General features: G+C 36.9%; 1 protein-coding gene across 1 annotated transcript in view; it reads left to right on the forward strand.

Annotated features, from left to right (window-relative positions):
• The window catches only part of LOC145986441 (ATP-binding cassette sub-family F member 3), a 45207-nt gene extending 28989 nt beyond the window's left edge, over positions 1 to 16218 (forward strand). The window contains exons 7-13 of the mRNA XM_083120458.1: positions 598 to 798; positions 1743 to 1925; positions 2788 to 2961; positions 3326 to 3500; positions 4559 to 4739; positions 14343 to 14563; positions 15830 to 16218. Coding sequence (XP_082976584.1) covers positions 598 to 798; positions 1743 to 1925; positions 2788 to 2961; positions 3326 to 3500; positions 4559 to 4739; positions 14343 to 14563; positions 15830 to 15985 — 1291 coding nt within the window. The 3' untranslated portion in view covers positions 15986 to 16218. The remainder of the gene's footprint in view (positions 1 to 597; positions 799 to 1742; positions 1926 to 2787; positions 2962 to 3325; positions 3501 to 4558; positions 4740 to 14342; positions 14564 to 15829) is intronic.
• The last annotated feature ends 7467 nt before the right edge of the window (positions 16219 to 23685 follow it).

Below are 23685 nucleotides of genomic sequence, written 5' to 3' on the forward strand. Positions count from 1 at the left end.
CCTTTCTGGATCCCTTCAGGCCCACAAGAAAGTGGGGGGCAAACACTTTTATGGCGGTGTTTATTCACCATGACACAAGGCTGTCAATGGTTGTCTGTGGTATTTGCTGAGTATGTCCATGCCACTGGATACCCTCCACACCCTGGCAGCCTTGCCGCCTCTGTCTGGTACTGCTTATGTGGGATTCCCCTTATTTGCAGCTCCTGCTCATATCTGAGGGAGGTTTCACTATCCGCCATCTGTGACCCATCCAGTAGCTGAGGCTCGCACTGGTATTGGGTCGGACAAAGATTTTAGAGTTTGTTTTTGTTTATTTTGAACAATATTCATAAATTTTATTCTCTTGAATAGCAAGTGGAGTTTAGCATGTGAATCTTGGTTAGAACAGCACAGAATGGTCGGAATTTTTTTTATAAAATTGCCTGCAAAACCTGGAAATGTCATGATATATGTATGTTTTGCCAAAATAGTGGAAACCGTGAGTAAGGTTAGTAGATGAAGGCATAAGAAATTGGTGCATAGTTCTTTTATACTTGTTGCACCAGCGTCTTCTTATTTTATTGTTCAGACTGTAGAGCTTATCAATATATATTGTAGATGCAGTGATCAAGATTTAAGTAGCCACTTGTCTGAGGTGTATGCAGAACTACAGAACATTGAAGCTGACAAGGCACCAGCACGCGCGAGTGTGATTTTAGCAGGTTTGGGATTCTCTCCTGAGATGCAGCAACAGCCAACAAAGCAGTTCTCTGGAGGTTGGAGGATGAGGCTTGCTTTGGCAAGAGCCTTATTTTCGCTGTAAGTGATATAAGTGTATAAGAAAATTATGCTTGATTGCGTTGAGTGCATGAGATTTGGTGAAGTTTTGCTAATGGTTGTAGCTTTAAAAATCTGGAACTGCCCACATTTTTAAATCATTGGAATTTGTTATAATCTGCCACTGGTAGGTGTGACTATGCAATAATGATGAGATTCGTAAATTACATATTTTTCTCTTCTGTTTTAACATTTTCTGTTACAGTGTTTTGTTTTAACATTTTCTGTTAGTTATAAAAAAGGATAAATTTAAACAGTTATACAGTGAATGTTGTAAATAATGTTACCTTGTTGGAGCCTAATAACTGAATTGAATTGACTAATAACTGGGAAGAAGTAACCTAATTTTAACACACTCTTTTACCCATTTTTACCTTGTTTGTACCTTTGAACCATAAGTTTTAATCTTGATCAATCCTCCTGAAGAAGCCACATGCTGTGGTGAAAGTTTGAGGTTAATGATGCGCAGGTACTTGTCAAAGTTAGTGACATTCGTATTACAGTGAAACCTCAATTTTACATTTTTCAAGGGGACCAAGCTGAAGAAATGTAAAATGTGAGACAATATAAATTCAAGGAAAAAATTTATAACATTTTGCTACATTTGAACCATCAAGATAGAATGTATAATGCGGGGAAATGTAAAATCCAGGAACATAAAACTGGGGTTCCACTGTAGTATGTTCAAGATATTGGGAAAAAGTTTAAAAAACTTGCGTAACAAGACTAAATTCACATAATTTCCAATCTTATTATGCATCAAAAATGGGTTTTACATGTAATTTTATCCATTTACAAGCATTTTTAGCAGCAATTAACTTTTTTGTTATAGTCAGTGCAAACATTCTTAGAATAATGGTACTAGTAAAGTTTTATTGAAAAATGCATGTACATGTGTTTATTATGTTTATTACTTTTACTTACAGACCAGATCTCTTGCTTCTTGATGAACCGACAAACATGTTGGACATTAAAGCTATAATATGGCTAGAAAATTATTTGCAGCATTGGCCTACAACATTGCTAGTAGTTTCTCATGACCGTAATTTCTTAGATTCAGTTCCAACAGATATCCTACATCTACACACACAAAGGATAGATGCTTATAGGTATGTTATGCTCCTTCATAGTCAAAGTAGTTATTTACATTCAGTGGTAAATATGAAAATAATTTTATTTATATTTGTAACTGTCTATTATGATTAATAAAATGGAAGAATGAGATCACTAATTACTGTTACAGTGATCCCAGCATTAATGTGAATCCAAGGACCACCCCAAGTATGATCCATGGGTCACATCTGACCTAGCAAAGTTATTTTTTCTTTCTATGTAGCCTGCCTTAGTAGTTATCAAACCCCTAATTCTATTTTTAGGCATTCTCTTTAATGTAAGTAAAATGTAATAAGACCCTTGACGAATTACAGGCCTTACATTCTGGTCTATCTAATATAATAATGCATACTCTTTAAATTGTAATATTAAACCGTTTATTTCCGTGTATTTCAAACTAAGAGAAAATGAAAACAAACCAATTTTGTTACACTTTGTTCAAATGTGCTGAATAAGGACATTACAGCTTTTATGTTTGTGTAGTTTGCATAACTTTTAAATAGGGCTGAGCCAGATACCAATGCCAATGCTTCAAAATTAGTTCAAAATAGTTCAGAATATTTGTTAAGTGTACTATGTAAGCATTCATAATTTCACATGAGATTTAAGCACCTAATTTATTTCTCTCCACAATGTTGTTGCAAAAAATTATGAAAATTATTCACTTTGCATAATTCGGTATCGGCTCAGCCCTACTTTTGAATGAACACTGTTGTACTATCCATAATTAAATAGTTCTTCATTGAAAGGAGGGGTCCTAGTATAAGAAAACTGATTTTGTAAGTTAAGAGTGAAATTGTACTTTCAAGCAAATAAACAAATATGTGCTCAATGTGTGTTAAACTTGTTATATTTCAGAGGTAATTATGAGAACTTTGAGAAGACCAAGACTGAGAAACTAAAGAACCAGCAGCGAGAATATGAATCTCAACAGCAACACAGAGCCCATGTCCAGGAATTCATTGACAAGTTCCGTTATAATGCCAATCGTGCCTCTCTTGTTCAGAGTAAAATCAAAATGCTGGAGAAATTGTAAGTCACTTTTTAAGAAAATCTTGTAGAAGTAATTTGTTTCTTGTTGTCTCACTTTACTTAATATTTCCATATTTTGTAGCTATCTATTTCATTTTGTGCATGGAAAGAATAATTCATTGTTTACAACTCATATCCAAGAAATTTGGGTTGTAAATTAATTATATACTATGTATTTGAATAAAATAAACATTTGCATGAAATTTGTGTACTTAATAGAGAATTTATGTAATAAATTTTATTCCGGGAAAATCTATAAACTAAAAAAAAATTGAAGTTAAATGAAAACTATTCCCTTCAAGAATTGCAACTGTTTGGCCTATTGTAAATGCTCTACTAAATTGCTGTATAACATTCTTTCTAGGCCGGAGTTAAAGCCAGTGGAGAAAGATGTAGAAGTCGTCTTGAAATTCCCAGAAGTTGAACCTTTATCTCCACCCATCTTGCAACTAAATGAAATTTCATTTAGTTATACTCCAACTAAAAGCATATTCACCAATGTTAATCTTGGTGCAACTCTGGATTCCAGGATATGTATAGTAAGGAATTTCATATGGTAGTTTCATTATTACCAGGCTTCTTTTTGTTGTTCACACTGCAAAGAAAATTACTTTTGTTCTGCAGAACATATTCACATTTTATTTCCTTTGAAGTATGTCAGAGATGGATACATTGTTTTGCATTTTTTAATTAAAATATTTAAGTAATGAAATACAGGTGGGTCCGTGATTTTACTTTCATAAATTTTTCATTTTCTGTATTTTCAATTTTTTCCACCTTAGTCCCCTGAAAAGTGTAAAATTGAGATTCTGTCTAAAAATAAAATGGGGTGAAAATCAGTTTGTGAGCAGTTAATTGATGCTTTTTTTTTTCCAATTTCCTTTTTGTAGTTTCAGCCATCCACCTAGGTTAGTCCTACTGGTGCAAATAACACTGCATCTGAATTATATTTCACCAGTCAAATCTGTTTGAAGCCTTGTGCATAGTTAATGCTTTAGCATGATATTTTCTGTTAAATAATACTTGGAGAAACAATATTGAACTTTTGTCACACAGGTAATGTACCTTACTTTTACTACATCCTGTGGCTTCCACAGGAGAGGTGGACAAGGTTTGAGTTAAGACATAATAAAAGGTAAAAAAAAAAAGATGTTTTAAAGCTGTACAACATTGTCATATGGGTAGCAGCTGCCCAATCACAATGTTTTTTCTTCCGTAATTGGCTGAACTACTAATCTTGGCATGTTGTGCAGTGTTAGTTATGCTTTATCTAAACAGAATGTTTGCATTCATAAGTTAATAAGTACCTACTTTATACCTGTAAAGAAGTTGTGCTTTTGCTGAGAGCCTACACTCACACAACAGGTGGTTTCTGCAGTATTAGACTATACCTTATTACTAGCATATGAAATGTGTGTGGGGGAGGGTGGTATGATATTAATTTGAAGGACAAATGAAAGTGATAGTGTCAAGAAGTAATCAGCTATATGATTTTTTTCATTATAGTCATTTCTAAATTTTGCAACAGAGAATTTAAAATTTCCCATTAGTGTGATATTCATGAAACTATTTACTTACAATGTTGTTTATTTTCTAGGTTGGTGATAATGGTGCTGGAAAAACTACCCTACTAAAAATAATGATGGGTATTTTGAGTCCTACGAAGGGAACCTGCACTCCCCATCGTAATCTTAAGTTTGGTTATTTCAGTCAACATCATGTTGATCAATTAGATATGAATGTATCTTCAGTAGAACTACTTCAATCAAAATATCCAGGTATAACTCGCATTTCAATCTTGTTTATCTGTTGGTTGATTCTACTCCTCTGCTGAAGATATTCTAAATAACTTGTAGCACAGTAAATATGATATGAGCATTATTAAGTTGCAATTCTTGTAGTTAAGATTTCACAAATTGTGAATATGTCAGGCAAGAATTTGTATATACTGGGTGAGTTTTTTAGCTTGACACAATGAAATATCTCAAAAAGTATGCATCTGATCAAAAAAATGTTCTGAATGAAAGTTGTTCGTCTCGAAGGGGCTCATCCAATGATGCCAAACTCCACCCCCACCCCACCACCTCCAGGAGGTGGGGTGAGGGGCAACTTTAAAATCTCAAATTGGAACCTCCATTTTTTTATTGCTGATTCGGATTCTCCAGACAAAAATACGTAGGTTTAGGCTGAAACTTTTTGTTGGATTTGTGATAAATGGTGCTGTAATTGCAAAAAGTAAGATTTTGCGCAATTCTCTAGAAATACACTGTCCTCTTTGTCAGGCTTCGTGGCAGATTATGCTGTGTCTGTTTGACCAGGAAACAAGGTGTAATGGTTTGTAAGATAAAACATGCGGTCCTGAAACATGCTCTGCAATCTGTTAAAAACGAGGTTAACCAATTATAAAACTGTAAAACGTTGAAGAAAGGGAATGTAGAGGAAAGATGGGTAAAGATATTAAACAAGATGGAAGAAGATAAAAACAAATAGGCTTTAATGTAACGAAAGAAATGACACGAGCGTTCATGATGATATAGGAGTTTCAAGGCGGAGGGATGAAGTAATAATTCAGGAGTAGCGGGGAAAAGGAGGGGGGAGGGAGGAAGCAAGTGGGCAGGGCCAGTACCAGCCATCGGCAGCACATCAGCAGCACAACATTAGCTGTGAAGGCGACTAACTTGACGATCCATTCCGTGGAAGTGAGATTGTTTATTTTCACATGGTAAAAGGTTTTTATGGTTTACGGAGCTTTGAAATCTTCAACGTTTTACAGTTTTGTAAGAGGTTAACAACGTTTTGAACGGATTGCCGAGCATGTTTCAAGACTGCATGTTTTCTCCTAAAGACCATTTGACCTTGTTTCCTAGTCAAACAGACACGGCATAATCTGCCACGAAGCCTTAAGAAGAGAATGGAAGTAGTGTTTTTCTTCCTTGACTCCATTAGTGGTGATAATGCAGGCTATAACGGTGCAAGAGAAAATTGAAATGGTGTACATTTATTTAGAAAGTGGCAGGAATATTAATGATGCTGTGATTCTTTATGCTCAACGTTTTCCAGACCGGGTGCAATCACACGCTTCTTTTCGAAGAGTTGTTCAACAGTTCTCCACCGAGGGAACTGTACAACCAAAAAAAAAAAAGGAATTGCGAAAGAACAATTGCTGGAGAAAATAATGAAATTGCTGTATTAGCTGCAGTGGCTTATAACCCCCACGTTAGTACTCTACAAATAAGTCTTGAATCAGGAATTTCGCAGACTACTGTGTGCCAAATACTACTGAAGCATAGAAAATCTCAGTTTCATGTTTCGTTGCATCAAGAACTTCATGGCGATGATTTTCAGAACTAAGTGACATTCTGTCAATGGGCACTTCAGCAAATACAAGGAGACCTCAATTTCTTTACTTGAGTTGTGTTCTCTGATGAGTTGACTTGTACAAACCACGGTACGATTAATCGACACAACATGCATTATAGGAGTGTCGAAAACCTGGAATGGTTACGCCAAGTTGAACATCAGCACCCTTGGAATGTAAATGTTTGGTGTGGAATAATTGGCGATAAACTTATTGGTCCATATTTTATCAATGGGAACTTAAATGGTGAGAAATATCCAAACTTCTTGCAGAACGAACTTCCAGTATTGCCTGCAGACCTTCCCTTAGACGTGCGACAAACAATGTGTTTGCAACATGACGGTTGTCCAGCACATTATTCCGTTGCAGCACGGGAAGTATTAGATTGCGTGTACAACCGTCGGTGGATCGGAAGAGCTGGTCCAGTGTCTTGGCCTGCAAGATTGCCAAATCTAAATTTCGCCTGACTTTTGTCTGTGGGGCTACGTGAAGAGTGAAGTTTATCATGAACTGCCAACAACGTGTGAGAACATGATTGAGCGAATCACCAATGCATGTCAAAAGATTACACCGGGCACGCTTCTCAGTTGTGTCCAATCATTCCAAGTGCGGATAAATCAGTGTATCGAAGTGGGTGGTGACATTTTCGAGCACTTATTGTAAAATGATTATTACAAACAAGCACCCTGATGGTGAGAGGCGAGGGGACTCACCTAAAACAAGCACCCTGATGGTGAGAGGGGATGGGGAACACCTTACAAAAGCACCCCGATGGGAACAAAATACTGCTATGTCCACGTCGTTGTTCTTGGGTTATGCTAACTGCAGTATCTTATCAAAATTCAACATGCCTCACATCATTTTGCAATTAAAGTGCATTTTTTTTACCATTTCCGCAATATTTCATTTTTGTGATTACAGCGCCATCTATCTATCACAAATTCACAAAAAAAGTTTAAGACAAAACCTACGTATTTTTGTCTGGAGAATCCGAATCTGCAATAAAAAATGGGGGTTCCCATTTGAGCTCCTTGCTCCACCCCCAGGAGGTGGGGTGGGGGTTGGAGTTTGTCATCATTGGATGAGCCCCTTCGAGGCGAACAAATTTCATTCAGAACTTTTTTTTTGATCAGATGCGTACTTTTCGAGATATTTCGTTGTGTCAAGCTTAAAAACTCATCCGGTATATACAGTAGAACCCCGATTTATTCATTTGTCTAGGATGCTATGATGATGCATGTAAAAAGCAGGAAACCATAAAGGAAGGAGTGAAACTCGAAGGCAGGTAAGGAATTGGGACATATCAAGAATAATTCTGACAATGGGAGTACAAAGGGAAAGATGAACAGAGAAAAGCAATGCACTGAACAAACCTTTGCTGTGCTTGAAGAAATGGCTCAAGAATCCAAGTGTACCTTTAGGTTCAGTGTTAAATTTAAATGTGAGACACCTCTATTTACTCTTACATTAATTGGGGTAATTGCTTAATTTTAGACATCAACATCCTTTGCCAAATCCCACTTCAACTGTGTCCGAACCTTACTACCCATTCAGTATAAATTGAACTGAAGTTTCCCTGCTTCACTTTCAGCATATCAACTCCCTCCTCCCATTTAACATTTTGCTATTTTCTGTACACAAATGCTTCTGAAGAAATGCAGCCATTATGCTCACAGTTACCAATTTGCATCTCAGTGACTAATTGTCACACGGACTCCTTTCCTTTGGCGTCTAAAAAAGAGCAAACAGTTCTGAATACCTTCTTCAAAACGAACAAGAGCCGCATGATAAGTAAAAGACAAGTACCCCCTTCCTTCTCCTACAACAGCTCATTATCCGCCACTGGTGTGCATGGTAATGCAATAATTGCAGAATTCAGGTCTCTCTTGTTTGAATGCAGCTGTCTGGATAGGAAATATTGCCCGTATTATTGTCTGTTGCATGGTAGAAGGTAATGCAAGGATCATTTTCTTTTCACACTGCTGATAAAATTTTGGTCTTGGACAACTGCGTTATCTTTAAAATGCCGATGATTTCCCTTCTGCCACCTGCTGCAGTAACTTCCAGCTGGTCTCATTGTGTTTACGCTGCAGCTGGCGCCAGTGTTTAGTTTAGCGTCTGGAAAGCTCTCGCTTGCCGATAACTGAAATGACTCATCCAGTGGGAAGGAATAAGCATCATTGTTTTGAATCTCGCAAAGCCATATAATCCCCGCTTTTCTTCAGAACCATTAGCGTGCTGCTGTTAAAAAAGAAAACAAAAAAAAAACCGCAATGCTCAATGTAGGAATACGAGAGGAAAAGTTTTGGCGGAGCAAGTGTTTGACCTCCAGAATACTCCTGAAACATACAATAAATTGTCGATTAATCTGAAAATACGCAAGTTTTTCCGTAAAGCTTGTTTTTAGTTCATTTTATGCTGATGAGCTAAGCGGGACTAAATATACAGTTTAAAGTGGGATCCAAACCAGAGTGATTATCGAGTGCGGCACTGTTTAATGTGTCCTAGGACACACGTGCAAACAAATCGCAAGTTGTGTGTTTACTTTTTCAGAGTGAATTACAATGCAAGTTGAAGAGTTTGAACTGATCCCAGCAAGGGGGGGCGAATATGAAGTTAACTGAAGCAAAGAATACGTAATTTTTTTATGATGTGTTTCAGACAGCCAAACCAGAACGAAATTTACGGCCCCGATTTTTTTGTTTTGTTTTGTGCCAGGGAAAGGTTGTGTTCTCTCCCAAGAGAATCTTCTCTTACCAGTTAATCCTGTAACGGACAATGTTCTAGTGAACGCACATAAAATCCAATATTCATTCTGTCCGATTATCTCCCGTCTCTTGCTCGCGCCAGTGTGACTACTGTCAAGATTCTTCCGAGTTTCACTTCTTGCAATAAATGAGATTGTTTTCCTTTCTGTAGGTCTCCGTGCAAACGGGTTTCTTATGAACTAAAATTGTAAGAATTTCGTGGAAGAGCAACGACTTTGCACAATTAAAAGAAAATACCATTTTTTAAGAGACTTTTTGCCACAACATTCATCCCGTGCATAACCAGTTGTATAACTAGGCAGGATAAATGGTGTTAACCGTCTCCTTGGAATGTTTGTGTCTGCGTTAAGCTCCGTGTTCTCATTTTGTGTAACATTTTTTACACTTTCTTTAAAACGTACAATATTATTATATAGTACATATAAAGCTTATTTTCTGAGCTACCACCGAGTATAAAACATCCTTTGTGGTGGTAATTTATACTCTACTTTATTTACACCTGAAAACAGGCGCCATCTTGAAAAGTTTGGATAACTCGAAGTCGTTTGATATGAAGTTGACATTTTTTGGTCCCTTGAACTTCGTATTAACGAGGTTTTCCTGTATTCTTTTAAGGCCATCAGTGCAATTAGCCAAAAATTGCAGAAAAGCAATGTCAAATGCCACAAGGTGTCCACCCCTAACACCAGTTATACACTCTGTAAAGAAAAAAATAGCGACACTTGCTTTATGAAGTGAATTAAAACAATAGGAAAAACAGGATTTGTCCACCAGCTGTATTTTGTGAAGGAGCATTCTCGAATGCATTAATAAACTATAGAACGAGCAGGGGTGCTGAAGCGTTGCAAGAGAGCAGATAGGAGGGAGTGAGAGAGGCAGGAGGCATTGTCGGTCGTGTTCATTCGATGGAAAACCTCTCGACATGTGATGCCTCTCTGACTCCCTCCTATCATTGAGGAAGAAACGGGAGGTGGTTTTGCGAAAACGATGACATTTACCCAACACCCCGGTTCTTTTCTATTTTCATTTATTGTTTTATGTTTCAATGCAAGAGGCTCCCTCTGGTGCTACTATGTTGCTTTTGAGGTGCATTGTGCAGGCGGGAAGTTCGCATCGCACAAAGCACTCAACAGCCTCCATGCAACAGAGTAGCACCAGAGGGAGCCTCTTGCATTGAAACATGTAAAATGAATGAAAATAGAAAATAACTGGGGGTGTTGGTTAATGAATCTTGTGAAAACCATATCCGAGCAAGTGTCGCTATTTTTTCTTTACAGAGTGTAGTATGCATTGAAATAGGAACCTAATACGATCTGTAACACACTATGTACATGATGAATTAACAAGGACTTGTGAGGTTGTTTTTTTCTTTCTTTCTCTCCACTTTCCTCTTCATGAGTGAGTGCAGACTCATAGACCCCACAGGGCTTGTGGGGCACAGGAATGAGAAAACAGTAGCTGAAACACTCAGCACTCTTCAGTAATAAATTATTACTAATAATACAATGCTGCCGAGTCACATTATCTACCCAAACAAATACTCCTTGTAACGTTTTTCCTTTACTACAGGAAGGAAACAAGGAGGTAGCATTTTTACAAGTTTTACGGAGAATGGTTATTACCATGGGTTAGAACAAAGTACACAAATTTCATATCCCAGACAGAGCATGTTATTTCTCTCATCATATACATTTACCACAAAAATAATTGGAATTACTCTGAAATACAACAGCAAAGAGTAAGACACTTAGATATATATACATACATACACTGGATATAAACACATTAAAATCTGTATATATATATTAATTCAATATCTGATAACACTGTAAAAAGAGAACAAAGAAATGCATGGGAAAAAGCATGGTCGAACATAATACAAAAACTTCAATGACCGGAGGCTTGAGAGGATTGAAGTTGTAAAGCAATTTGCGAATCGGCCAAATCGTCAAGGTTATTGACTGTAAGGTAATTATGAAGGACGCGTATGCTGATTATGACCCCCTGAATTTGAAGAATTAGATCGACGGCGGCACGTAGAAATTTGATGACCTCTCCGACGACAATACGTACAAAAAGGGGAGGTATCCCGAGAAACGGTGTCCTGCGGGGTATGGGCGACATGTGCCGATAAGTTAACTGAAGTGTTCCAATGATCAAGTTTACAAATTTCAAGGGAAAAAATTTCCTTGGCATACTGAGTAAGTATGGTAAGGCAAATGAAGAGCGAGTAGGCACTTCAGGGAATCTGTAAAAGGGTTGGGGGAACAAATTAGGGTGCAATGGCGGAACGGGAGGGGCTGATGGTACAGAAAAATTAGCACCCACCGAAGGTGGCACAACAGGAAAGGACAACGCCGTCTGGCATCCAGCGTCAAGAACTTTACTCTCCTCAGGAGGGGCCATTATAGGGACACCCTATATAATGTTAAACGGGAAAAAAAAAAATTGATCTAAAGGGGGCAGAAAATTTAAAAAGATTACAGACCAAAATGAGAAAAAAAAGGGAGGGAAAAAAAAATATTAATGGGAGGGAAAAAAAATTTCGATGTACCACAATGTCAAGACTGCAGCAAAGGTAATGTTCACACAACAGATCGATTGCAACCGTGCTCTGATACCAATACCATCCTGCTCTTGTACAATTTTAACTTCATTCTGGTATTTTTTTTACTGCTACTACTAGTATTTTCTTCAATGTAAGTGGCAAAAGATCGGTATATCAGTTTGGTTGGAGATAAAAATTACGTAATATATTAAAGGAGAATAATTCATATTTTCAATGAATTAATCAAAAATACAAAACTTTTGTACTTACGTGCATCGAGTATCTATTATTTCAAACAATGTTTCAGGAACAACTGTTCCCTTCTTCAGGTTTTTTTTCTCAGCTACCAGAAATATGTCATAGCCACGTCAAATAATATTAAACATCAGGAAAAAGGAAACTGTACAGTTTAGGTGAAGGCAGAATTTGGAAATTTTTTCTAAAACCTTTACTACCCCCATGTTCCCTCGTTTGTTTAACCCCTTAAGCTGGGAGTCTGAGTTGTGCTCGGGCATTTGAATTTGTTAGCTTTTTGTGCATTTCAGATCCAGTCAATGTTCCCGTAGCGGGTAATTATTTTCTTTAAATGGATATACAGTAGTACATACATAGATACATTTCGTTTTGTACAGTTTGCTTCAATGTTTGTGTTAATTCATCTCTCTCTCTCTCTCTCTCTCTCTCTCTCTCTCTCTCTCTCTCTCTCTCTCTCTCTCTCTTTCTCTCTTTCTCTCTTTCTCTCTTTCTCTCTTTCTCTCTTTCTCTCTCTCTTTCTCTCTTTCTCTCTTTCTCTCTTTCTCTCTTTCTCTCTTTCTCTCTCTCTTTCTCTCTCTCTCTCTCTCTCTCTCTCTCCCTCCCTCCCCCTCCCCCTCTCCCTCCCTCCCTCCACATAGTGTACACAAAAATACCCGAGAACAATTCACGTTACCCAGTCTGAAGTTGGAATGAACTTACCTGCCCGAACCTTGCTCAGGCAACCAGCTTAACGTTACACATTGCAACCCTGAACACAGCTCGGTTAACCAGCTTCTAACTCAATTTATAAAAGCAAAACACCCACTTAAGGGGTTAAAACCATTGCTATAAAACCTTCTTGATCTAAAAACCTGTATACAATTAAAACGTTACAAATGTGCCTGCTTGTTCACTTCCCTCTGCTGACTGTTGGTTTATTCCTCGCTGTATGCAGGAGGGTGTGTGTGTGCCGTTTCTCTCCTGACTAACTTCTCCTCCAATTTCCAAGAGACGGAAATGAGGAGGCACTTAAACAGAGCGCGTAAGATATGTGAAAAAGAGAATAATTGCAAAGGGAAAGGAAAAGACGTAAAAGAGGGGGGGAGGAGAAAAAGGACGACTAAGGGAAGTTCAGGTATATAGGAATCCCATATTTCAAAGGGGTGTCAGAAAAGGTGGAAAAAGTAGTAAGGGGATATGGAATCAAATGTGGAATGAAAGCACCAAGAACTTTAGAGAAACACTTTACAGAATATAAGAAGTTTGGAATGGAAGAAGATGAAGATGAAGGGGGGGGAAGAAAGGTGTGTATAGTATTCAATGCCAGTGCAACAAAAGAGTATATAGGCCAAACGGGCAGGAGTATGAGCATAAGGTGGAAGGAAAACGACAAAGACGTAAGAGAGTGTGTTCACTGAACAGGGTTGTCCGAGCACATTATTGATGAAGGGCATGGAATTGGAAAGAGAAGATGGAAATGTAGATGAAATATGGATAGGGATGTCCAAGAAATGGGAAAAACGAGAATTCAAGAAAATAGGTTTCCAAGTCACCCTAGGCATAATCCGCGAGGCCCAAATAGCACGCGACTTCGAACTTGTTGACGGAATAGAGAGGGGAAATTGGAGGGGAAGGTTAGTGAGGAGAGAAACTGCACGCGCACAACCTCCTGCATACGGCGAGGAATAAGCCAACAGTCAGCATGGGGAAGTGAACAAGCGGGCATCTTTTTAACGTTTTAATTGTTTATAGGTTTTTAGATCGATAAATTTTTATAGCAATGGTTTTAAACAAACGAGGGAACATGGGGGTAGTAAAGGTTTTAGAAAAATTTTCCAAATTCTGTCTTCACCTAAACTGTACAGTTTCCTTTTTTCCTGGTGTTTGAGATTATTTGAGGTGTCTCTGACATATTTCTGGTAGCCGAGAAAAATAACCTGAAGAAGGAACAGTTATTTCCGAAATGTTGCTTGAAATAATAGATACTCGCAACACATAAGTATAAAAGTTCTGTATTTTTGATTAATTCATTGAAAATACGAATTAATCCATATAAAAGTGAGTAAGTCGCACTCATCATAAATTATGTAATAAAGGAGACTTGGTTGAAAACAATTGGCACTTCGTAGTTCGCAGGAGTGAGAAACTTTTATTGCAATCCTGTTTACCAAGAGGTTGGTTTTCCAATTGCTTGTTCTGCAATTTTTACTTTCCTGCTAATGGGCCTCATAAGAAGTCTCTTTATTTCCTTCATATTGATTCGAACATGGGAAGGTTGAACAAACATGGTAGATACTTTGCAGGTGTTATGTAAATACATTTTGATCCCTGCTCTTTCGACAACTGTAGTTGTTTTCCCTGTGAGATAAAAATAAAATTAGTTTTGTTATTGGGGCTTTTCATTTGAAAGACTCAATATAAGATGCATGTTACTCTCTTCAAATGTTGACAAGTATTTTTTTCTGCAAACCAGGTAAGCCTATAGAAGAGTATCGGCGACACTTGGGGACCTTTGGGGTCTCTGGAGATATGGCATTGCAGACAGTTGACAGTCTCTCTGGAGGACAGAAGTCGAGGGTAGCATTTGCAGTGATGTTTATGGGAAGGCCGAACTTCCTTATTCTTGATGAACCTACAAATCACTTGGACATTGAAACTATAGAAGCACTGGGAAAGGCAATAAATAAATATAATGTAAGTAAAACATTACTAATGTTTTAACCATCATAGGTATTTATTATTTAACTTTGAAACTGTATTTTTGTATTAAATAACATTCATTGCTTATGTATGATCTGTGTTTACACATCAAATTTCTTATCCAGTCTAAGTTAATCTAGTGGATTTCCACTGAACTAATTTCACACTTAAGCAGCATACTGCAAGAAGGGCTCAAAGTGTTCCATTTAAGGTTAAATATTTATTTAATATGCTCTTACCCATCGATAAAAATAGAAAATAAATACAGTACAGTGTAACACACTTCAAGTCTAATGTTTTGCAGGCTTTTCACCCACAGTGTTGCTCTTGTGTCAGCTTGTTTAACCTACTTTTACAAAGTTTGTTCAAGACTTTTCTTCATAAAAATACTTTGTAGTTCTTATTCAGGGCACACAGTATTGCAATCTCGATACTAAGACTTTTTTTTTATTCCAATTTATGTAACATGCTCATCAAATTTAAATTACTTTTATCCCCAAGTCTTTTGAAATTGAAATAAGATAAAAACTCAGAATATGGGGTGAATGTAGGACCATCTACGTACTTCACATAACTTATTGTCTAGTGACTGCCATATTACAGATGCATATTCTATTGTTTAGCAAACAAGAAAACATTTTTTTCCATTACTGTAAGATATAAAAATGATATGTCCTTAACCATTTACTACATGATTTTGACACTTGCCAAGTGTTGCTAAACAATAGAATATGCATCTGTACACTTTGCACATCACTTGCTGTAGTTACAGGATATGGCCAATAGATTTTTGAGGGATATTTTCAAGATGGTAAATTAATGATAACTATAGAAGATTGTAGCTCCAAGGCTTGAACTTGTTTTGAACCATGAACCTGATCAAATGCAATTTTCACAAACTTCTGTGTGCTCCCAACTATTTCAAGGTGATATTCCATCAAATCCATTGGTGAATATTACATGAAGTTTTTTGTGAGTATCTTGTGTCACTTAGTTTTATGCCTCATTTTATGAGCTAGAATTCCGACTTCTGCTGATCTTTCAAATTGTTTTTGAATAAATTTATTAATATATAAAAATGATACAAAAATACTCACCGTTCTGTAGTAAGCCTATGCTACAGAACCATGTCATACTTATTGGTGAAACTTATTAAAACTGTACTTGAAAACAATTAGTACATAACTAAAGTGAGTACATGATATAAGTTATGGAGTAATGAATTTGAAGGTGTGCATTTAATGTTTCCTTTAATTTTAGGGTGGAGTAGTGTTAGTGTCCCATGACGAGAGACTGATTCGTATGGTTTGCAAAGAGCTTTGGGTCTGTGGAGGTGAAAAAGTGGAAAGTATTGAAGGTGGATTTGATGCATATCGGCGGATTGTTGAACTGGAACTAGAGTCCCAAACAAAGTAATTTTATTATCCAGTGCTAAAGTAAAGCTAACAGTTCATGTGTTAATGGTGCTGAGATTATTGTAAAAATGAAACTTGGGAACTGTGTTAATATTTCTAGTATTTATTGAAATGTGTTTAACTGTTAGAAGAACTATTTATAAGTCAATATTTCCTTGTATGTTTTTATACAGTCAGCTTATATGCTGTACAGATACATGTATATTGAAAAATAAAGTTGTTCTACTTTTTTTACATTGTGTATTTGTTGTTATTGTACAACAACTTCCAATATGACATTTTTTGTATCCAACATATCAGTTGAAAGTGAAAATTGTTAAGTAATCTATAAGTGTAAGACAATACACATTCATAGTCGTGGTTATTCTGTGAATAATGTGGACCAAAATAAACATAGGTAAACTCCCCTGCGTAAAATATTTTAAAATTGTATTAAACCACCCAGGGCTGGAAATGGGGAGGACAGGCAGGGAACACAATGGACATTTCCACTATGACATGAAAAACGTTTTAAATATATTCATTTTACTGATAATGACACCAAACTGAAATTTGCAAAATATCTCGGCGGTATTTGTTTTGGTTCTCGAGATACACTCCTTCAAACACTGCTGAAATTCACCTCCTATGTCACAGATTTGAAAACTTCCTCTGCACAGACTAGACAGGCCTGACATCATCCTTTAGAAATGCATGCAGGCAGGGCCTCTGCTCGTCCTGTAAACTAGCATGGGCCGTGCAAGCGACAGTCATTTGTTACTGCGTAAAACAAGTATTTTGTTATAACTTCTAGTGCAAAAATAATGGGTGCTCCATTTGTTGGATATGAATTATACCCTAACAGTATAGCAGTATTTACTATAATTCAGCCAATCGGTAGAGGGTTTTCATTAGGCTGGCAAAGCAATACTGGTAAGGTAACAGTCAATGGCTGAACATGTGAACAGCCTTGTTCATTGCCAATTCATAGGTTCTGACTGGCAAGAATTTATTGTTACAAAAATGTCTTTTTTGGAATTACAATTATTTTCGTCATATTTTCTTTGCAATTTTTAAAATAACAATACGTTTAGACAGGGTGCAAAATCACTGCAGATTGGTGGAGGGAAGCAGCAGACAGACAGACACACACACACACTATATACCTAGGTATATATACACACACACACACACACGTATATATAATATCATTAAATAAGTGTCAGTTATTAAATAATGAAATTAAATTATACAATATATTATATCGACATTCCTTCATTCAAAATGTAATTGCAAATTGAAGGTTTTAATGTGGCTACTACTGATGCTATGAACAATGATTTGCCTAAGGAGGGAGGGACAAAAATTAAGAGACATCAAGAGAAGATAATAGTTTCCTGTATAAAATCCACATATAAATGCTAATACGTGTTTTATTAATATATTTATTTTTAGTTTTCTTCAGTTAATACATATATATATGGCAAATTTATGTATTTATCCTACTTTTACGTCGCTTTTCTGTCATATTGTTTAATGGTTAGTATGTATCTTCTCTAATGTCACATTTCTTCCCACTTTTGGGTAATCGCGACAATGATTGCGAGCAGTATAAGAAGTCAGGAGAAACTCCCCCACCCCCACTGCCACCAACACCAACCAGCACTATCTAAGTATAACCCAACCTGCCCACAAGACGAGACGAAACTTTGGTCTGTCCCGTCTAATTTTGAAACATTTTTTTCCCATCTCCTTTTATGAGATGAGGCGGAAAATGTCTCGTCTCGTGAGCAACACTAACGTTAACAATAGAAGCATCCCCTTAGGCCTACTGTCCCCAAAGGCTCTAGCAACCCCCCCTCCCCCCCTTTCCTCCACCAAACAACTTCCACTTCAATGAAAGGAGAAAGAGAAAGGATCAGTCATGCCCAGCTCGAGAGTCAAACCTGGAACATGCGAGTTCCTCAGTGAAATTATGAATTTTGTGTAAAATAATTACCACGCCAGTTCATTCGTGGTAATTCTGAATCGGCAGTTTGGTTTGCATGTACGCGTATAAGCAGGATAATATCCACTTTTAGAAGGATCATAGCGTTGAAACAAGGGGTCAAACAAACAAACAAAAAATAATTAAGAAAAGTTGTTTTGTCTTTATGATCACTATGCACTATGAAAGTTTGTATGATAAGCCTTTGCATAAGTTGTCAATTCTATCTTTTTCGAGACTTGAGACAAGAACGAGAATTGCCCTCCGAAACCAAGACGAGACTCAACGAGGCATTTACAAATAAACACGACAAGACATTTACAACTCTCAACGAGAACGAAACCAAGACTGCCTTGCTTTGTCTCGTCTCGATAGGATCCCTGGTGATGAGGTTGCGAACCAATTAATTAATGCGTTCAGGGAAAGAGATGAGGCAGCTTTTTTCGCAGTACAAAATTCAAAATATATTTCAGTATGTGATATAATGTTATATACATTATTTCCTTGTAGTAATTACACATAAACTTAACTTTGAAATGTACTACATGTACTACATAAATCTACACAATAATATTTTTATCATAATTGGCGTAACAGAAATGAAACACAGACTGAAATTGCTTTATGGAAAAGAAAGTAAAAATAGGCATTATAAGTAAAGTGAAGAATGTGAAAATTCTTATTTTGCAACACATGGTTTATGGTAAATTTCGATAAATATAAGTTTAATATATATTTTTGAAAACTTGGTCAGTAACCAATTTTACAAGCAATAGTTTTCTCGTGACGATGAAAACACGCATGCAGCAGGGATATTTAATAGAAGAATGACCATTATAATGCATAGCTTTCCCTTCCATTATTTACCTCTACACAGATTTGCAAAACTGCTGTACACGTTGGCTCTCCGCAGGCTACCCCCAGTAAACTGGATGCTCGAAGCAGACTATAAACGAGCTCTCTCCGAGTAGTGACGTATTAACATGGCAGGGTGTGTTTTTCAGCGCATCGCTAGCCTCGCAACTTCGGATGTCTGGTTTTCCCCTTAAACTGAATGCAGAGAAACGCGAAAAATTGCAGGGTTCATATTCTCAGGGTGTAGTTTTTAAAATTGCTTTAAAAAAATTGAGTGGAAATGTCCATTACCCTGAGATTTATCAAAAGTATGAAAGCAATGTGAAAAATCCATATTGAATTTTATAGCCATACAAATTGAACACCAGTCAGAGGGGAGAAAAGGCAGGAATACTAACAAAGCATCCATATATTATTTACACTGAACATGGGGTGAGCAGATGTGTGTTTCATGTAATGGTAGGGTGTATAGGAAGCACCGTTCTCGTATGGCAGGAAATTTCGCAAAAAAATCTGAATAATCCTTGGTGAGAGAGAAAGTATGTTGTAAAAGGGAAATTTCTATGCACAGAATGGAAAATTCCCTTTTGAAAATCTGAGAATAGTAAATTCATTGTTTTCATTTCTTTGCAAAAGACTCGTCTTGTTGACAAAAAGAGTGGAGGCTTGTGGGGGAAAAGGAGGAGAATATGGGACAACATGTAGTAACTTTCCTTTAAGATTTGTTCTTAGTTATTGGCAATTTTGAAACAATTTTATTGTGGTCTCTATTTTTAATATTGCTACACAAAATTGTCTGTAATGAAATACGCTTGAAAATAATTTCTGTTGGTGAATCCGAGTTCCATCAATAGTGATATTTTGTCTCAAAAAATAAAGATAAATTGTAGTAGAGTATGATAAATGTATTAATTGTTTACTACTTATATTCAACATTTTGTATCATATTAATCTATTGAGAAATATTGTTACATTCCCTGTTTATTTGTTAGTAATTGTTGAAAGAAAACACAAATGTTGTTTTATGTTTATCACAGTCATGTTCACAACTAGGTTCATATTTATTCAAATTCTCCCAGGTATTTGAATAAGCAATGCAATCCAAATGCTTGATTGGTGTTCCTGCCATCTTAAAAGCTTCTAAGAATAACTTTTTGGGTTTGTAAATGGTATTATAATATTTCATATGTGTTATCCTTATGATTTTTAATGTGTTTCATATTTGAGTGCGACTACAGAGAGTAAGGTGTAGCCCAATGAAATGTTTTATCATCACCTTCAAGAAACTCCCAACTGCTGATTTGGCAATTCACATGTTGCAACCAGCAGTAACTTGTTTCTGCGAAGTATCTTCATTGACTAATTTTGTATTGTGATGTTTATATAAAACAAGGTTTTATGCAGGAGCGGCGCCAGAAATTTCCGACCGGGTGGGCAGAAGCTCCTTATTGATAGATTAGGGTGGGAAGCATAAATGTAAAACTATATATAGTATATATGTGTATGTAAGACGTATGTATCCCCCTCTCTCTACAACTCCAGAATTTCCTCTTACTTCTTTTCCCTTTTCTTTTCTTGTTTTCCTCTTTATTCTTTTGTAATCTATTCTCGCATCTTGCTCCATTTCCTTTCGCTTTGTCTTTGATGGACACAATTATTTCAAGGAAGTGTTTACCCATGGGCAGCCATACCCCAGCCATACATTTTAATCACATTCTTTCATGCATGTTAATACATTGAAATAAATGTGAATTAGGTTTAAGCTTGTGTTGCAAATACAAGGCACATAATTGATTTTATGCATTTGGCGACAATGATAGAAAGTGCGATGGTAGACAATCGTGAAGTTTCTCGTAATTTAAATGCATAGCATAGTATTTTCATGGTATGAGTTTTTAACTGAAAGAGTTTTCTTACTCCTTGGGGGTCACTTTTCTTAGGTTACAAGGTTTGTACAACTGACAAATCTATCTGAATATCTGTAGTAGCAGCGATTGGGTGCCAACATTTGAGGGGCAAGGACAATATACTTTTTCTTGGTAGAAAAGATGTAGTATAAGGAGGTCATAGTGCAGGGGCAAAAAGGGGCAAATTGTGGCAGGTGAAACTGCATCCCCCACTTCCTGGTCCTCCTAATCGCCGCACTGAATGTTTGGATTAAAATGAACGTCTTATTAGGAATGATTTAAAACACACGGAAAACAAATTCTTTGTTCATTGTCCATGAAGTATTCCTAGGCTAATGAAAGGCTATTTTGACAAAATATCACTCATAAGTAATAAACAAGTAAGATTGAAAAATCTGTTCAGAATTGAAGAGATTATTAGCTAAGTTGCTATTCCTTTCCTGAACTGTCATGTTACTAATGTGGGAGAAGCAATACACGGATGGTTACATGAACATATTTTTTGAGGTAACAAAATTATTTAGGACACAAGGAATTCATCGAAGTTGATCACCATGCCAGTAATAATTCATCTATTTTTCATAGATGACTTGGGTTGTATGAAGTGACCATTTCGAACACACTACAGGGTGGCTCAATAAGTCACTTAACACTCCCAGTACAAGGCCACTGCAGCGCGCAACATGGAAATGGTGATGACCAATCGTTATCAGGCCAAGGGGGAACCACATTGACGCCACCCACACGGTCGGCGGCCATCTTGATGTCCGCCATCTTGAATTCAACTTCAGAATTTTAAATGGGAAGGGGGTCGTGCGACATATCAAAATGGGCTAGAATTTCACGAGAAATGCAATGGTGAAGGTTTTTTCGACGTATCTTTACCAGTAAAAAGTTATGACTGAATTCTTGTACCAATTTGCTCCTTTTCGAGGTGTTAGAAAAATGCCTTAAAATTTGTTTAGCGCTTCGGTAATACATCGAGATCAAAGTGACGTCTTTGGAGAGACGTTCGCATGCCATTGCACATTATTTTAATCGGATACATCCATGAAGAGCTGTGTGTTATGAATGGTTGTCGCGAACAATTTACAGTATGACGCTTCCATTGAATTAAAAGTCCTTCACAGTGACAAGGCTAATGTTTATGTGCATAAGGAAGTTCATAAACAGAATATTCAATGATTTTTATCTGATAACCCATTTTCGACAGATCAAAGCTGAATGGTTAGTGTTGGTAAGTTAATGGTGTGGCGTGCTGTGTGGAACACGATTGGTTAGTCAATTTTCCATCAACGGAACCTTAAATGTTTAGGGCTACTTGGATTTGTTAAATAAACAGGTTTTTTCATCCTTGCTTATGGAAGAAGGTACTTTTTACAGAGTTTTTCAATAGGGAAGAACACCAGAACACTTATGGGAACGTTATGAACCAGTTTTTGTCCAAAGTTAGTTATCAGATGACAAGGGTCACATATTCTGTTTATAAACTTCCTTATGAACATAAACATTAGCCTTGTCACTGTGAAGGACTTTTAATTCAATGGAAGCGTCACACTGTAAATTGTTCGCGACAACCATTCATAACGCACAGCTCTTCATGGATGTATCCAATTAAAATAATGTGCAATGGCATGTGAACGTCTCTCCATAGACGTCACTTTGATCTCGATGCATTACCGAAGCGCTAAACAAATTTTAAGGCATTTTTCTAACACCTCGAAAAGGAGCAAATTGGTACAAGAATTCTGTCATAACTTTTTACTGGTTAAAGATACGTCGAAAAAACCTTCACCATTGCATTTCTCGTGAAATTCTAGCCCATTTTGATATGTCGCACGACCCCCTTCCCATTTAAAATTCTGAAGTTGAATTCAAGATGGCGGACATCAAGATGGCCGCCGACCGTGTGGGTGGTGTCAATGTGGTTCCCCCTTGGCCAGATAACGATTGGTCATCGCCAATTTCAAATTCCATGTCGCAGTGGCCTTGTACTGAGGGTGTTAAGTGACTTATTGAGCCACCCTGTAGAATGTCAACCTCTATCGTGTGCAGCATACCCTGGAAACGCTTGGAACCACTGTCAAAGTAATAATTTATGAGGGTTTGTATTTTGAGTGTCAGGATGTGTTTGTTTTCGCCCCTTCGTTATTTTCACCTAATCACCATTGAACCTTATCGTCGTCATTATCAAAATTAGCAGAAAAATGACTAAGTAAAACAAATGAACCACACCTTACTCTTCCAAAAATGGATTTTATTAGTCCATAGCTCTTAGAAAGTTGAGGTGGTAGTTTCAATTGCACAGTGTTTCATTAGTGGATTAAGGCAGCTAATTACGTGAACAATGACGATGTTTTCCGAAAGTCTCAAATATTTGTCTCACTGTCAGTCAATGACCCTCTAAATGGACGCATCTGTGGTGATAAAATGCCATGTTTGGTGCGAGTTCTTTCTGTATATATTTTCCCCAATGGCATAACGCTGCCGCATTATAATGAAGAGGTCCTGTGTTTGATCTCCCCCCCCCCCCTCCTCTGGTGGAAGCACAATGCACACTGGTTTGGACTACACGTAAAACTGTATGTTTAGTCCCGAGTAGCCTATCTGAGCATAAAAGTGGGCTTAAAAACAAAATCATCTTCTGGATACTTTGTGACATAACTTTTTTTTCTTTACTTCAGCTGCATCTACAGATTCTGTTGACATTTTCGGCTGATTCATATGGCAAAATTTATGTGTGGGACGAGGATTTCTAAATAGGATAAGCCACTCATTAGCAATTGAATAATTCTGTAGATTTTCCCATACATAACTGGTTTATTAAAATGTATTCACTTCAGTATTGTAGTGATTATTGTGATTCCTTCTTATTAGTAGAATGAATATAAAGTTGATATTTCGCATACCATATTGATATTTGAAGATAACAGGTATATAAAAATTGTAATGAAATAAAGAAGAGACATTTCT

This window comes from Lepisma saccharinum, chromosome 4, assembly GCF_977018435.1.
Source record: "Lepisma saccharinum chromosome 4, izLepSacc3.1, whole genome shotgun sequence".
In the NCBI taxonomy this organism is placed as follows: domain Eukaryota; kingdom Metazoa; phylum Arthropoda; class Insecta; order Zygentoma; family Lepismatidae; genus Lepisma; species Lepisma saccharinum.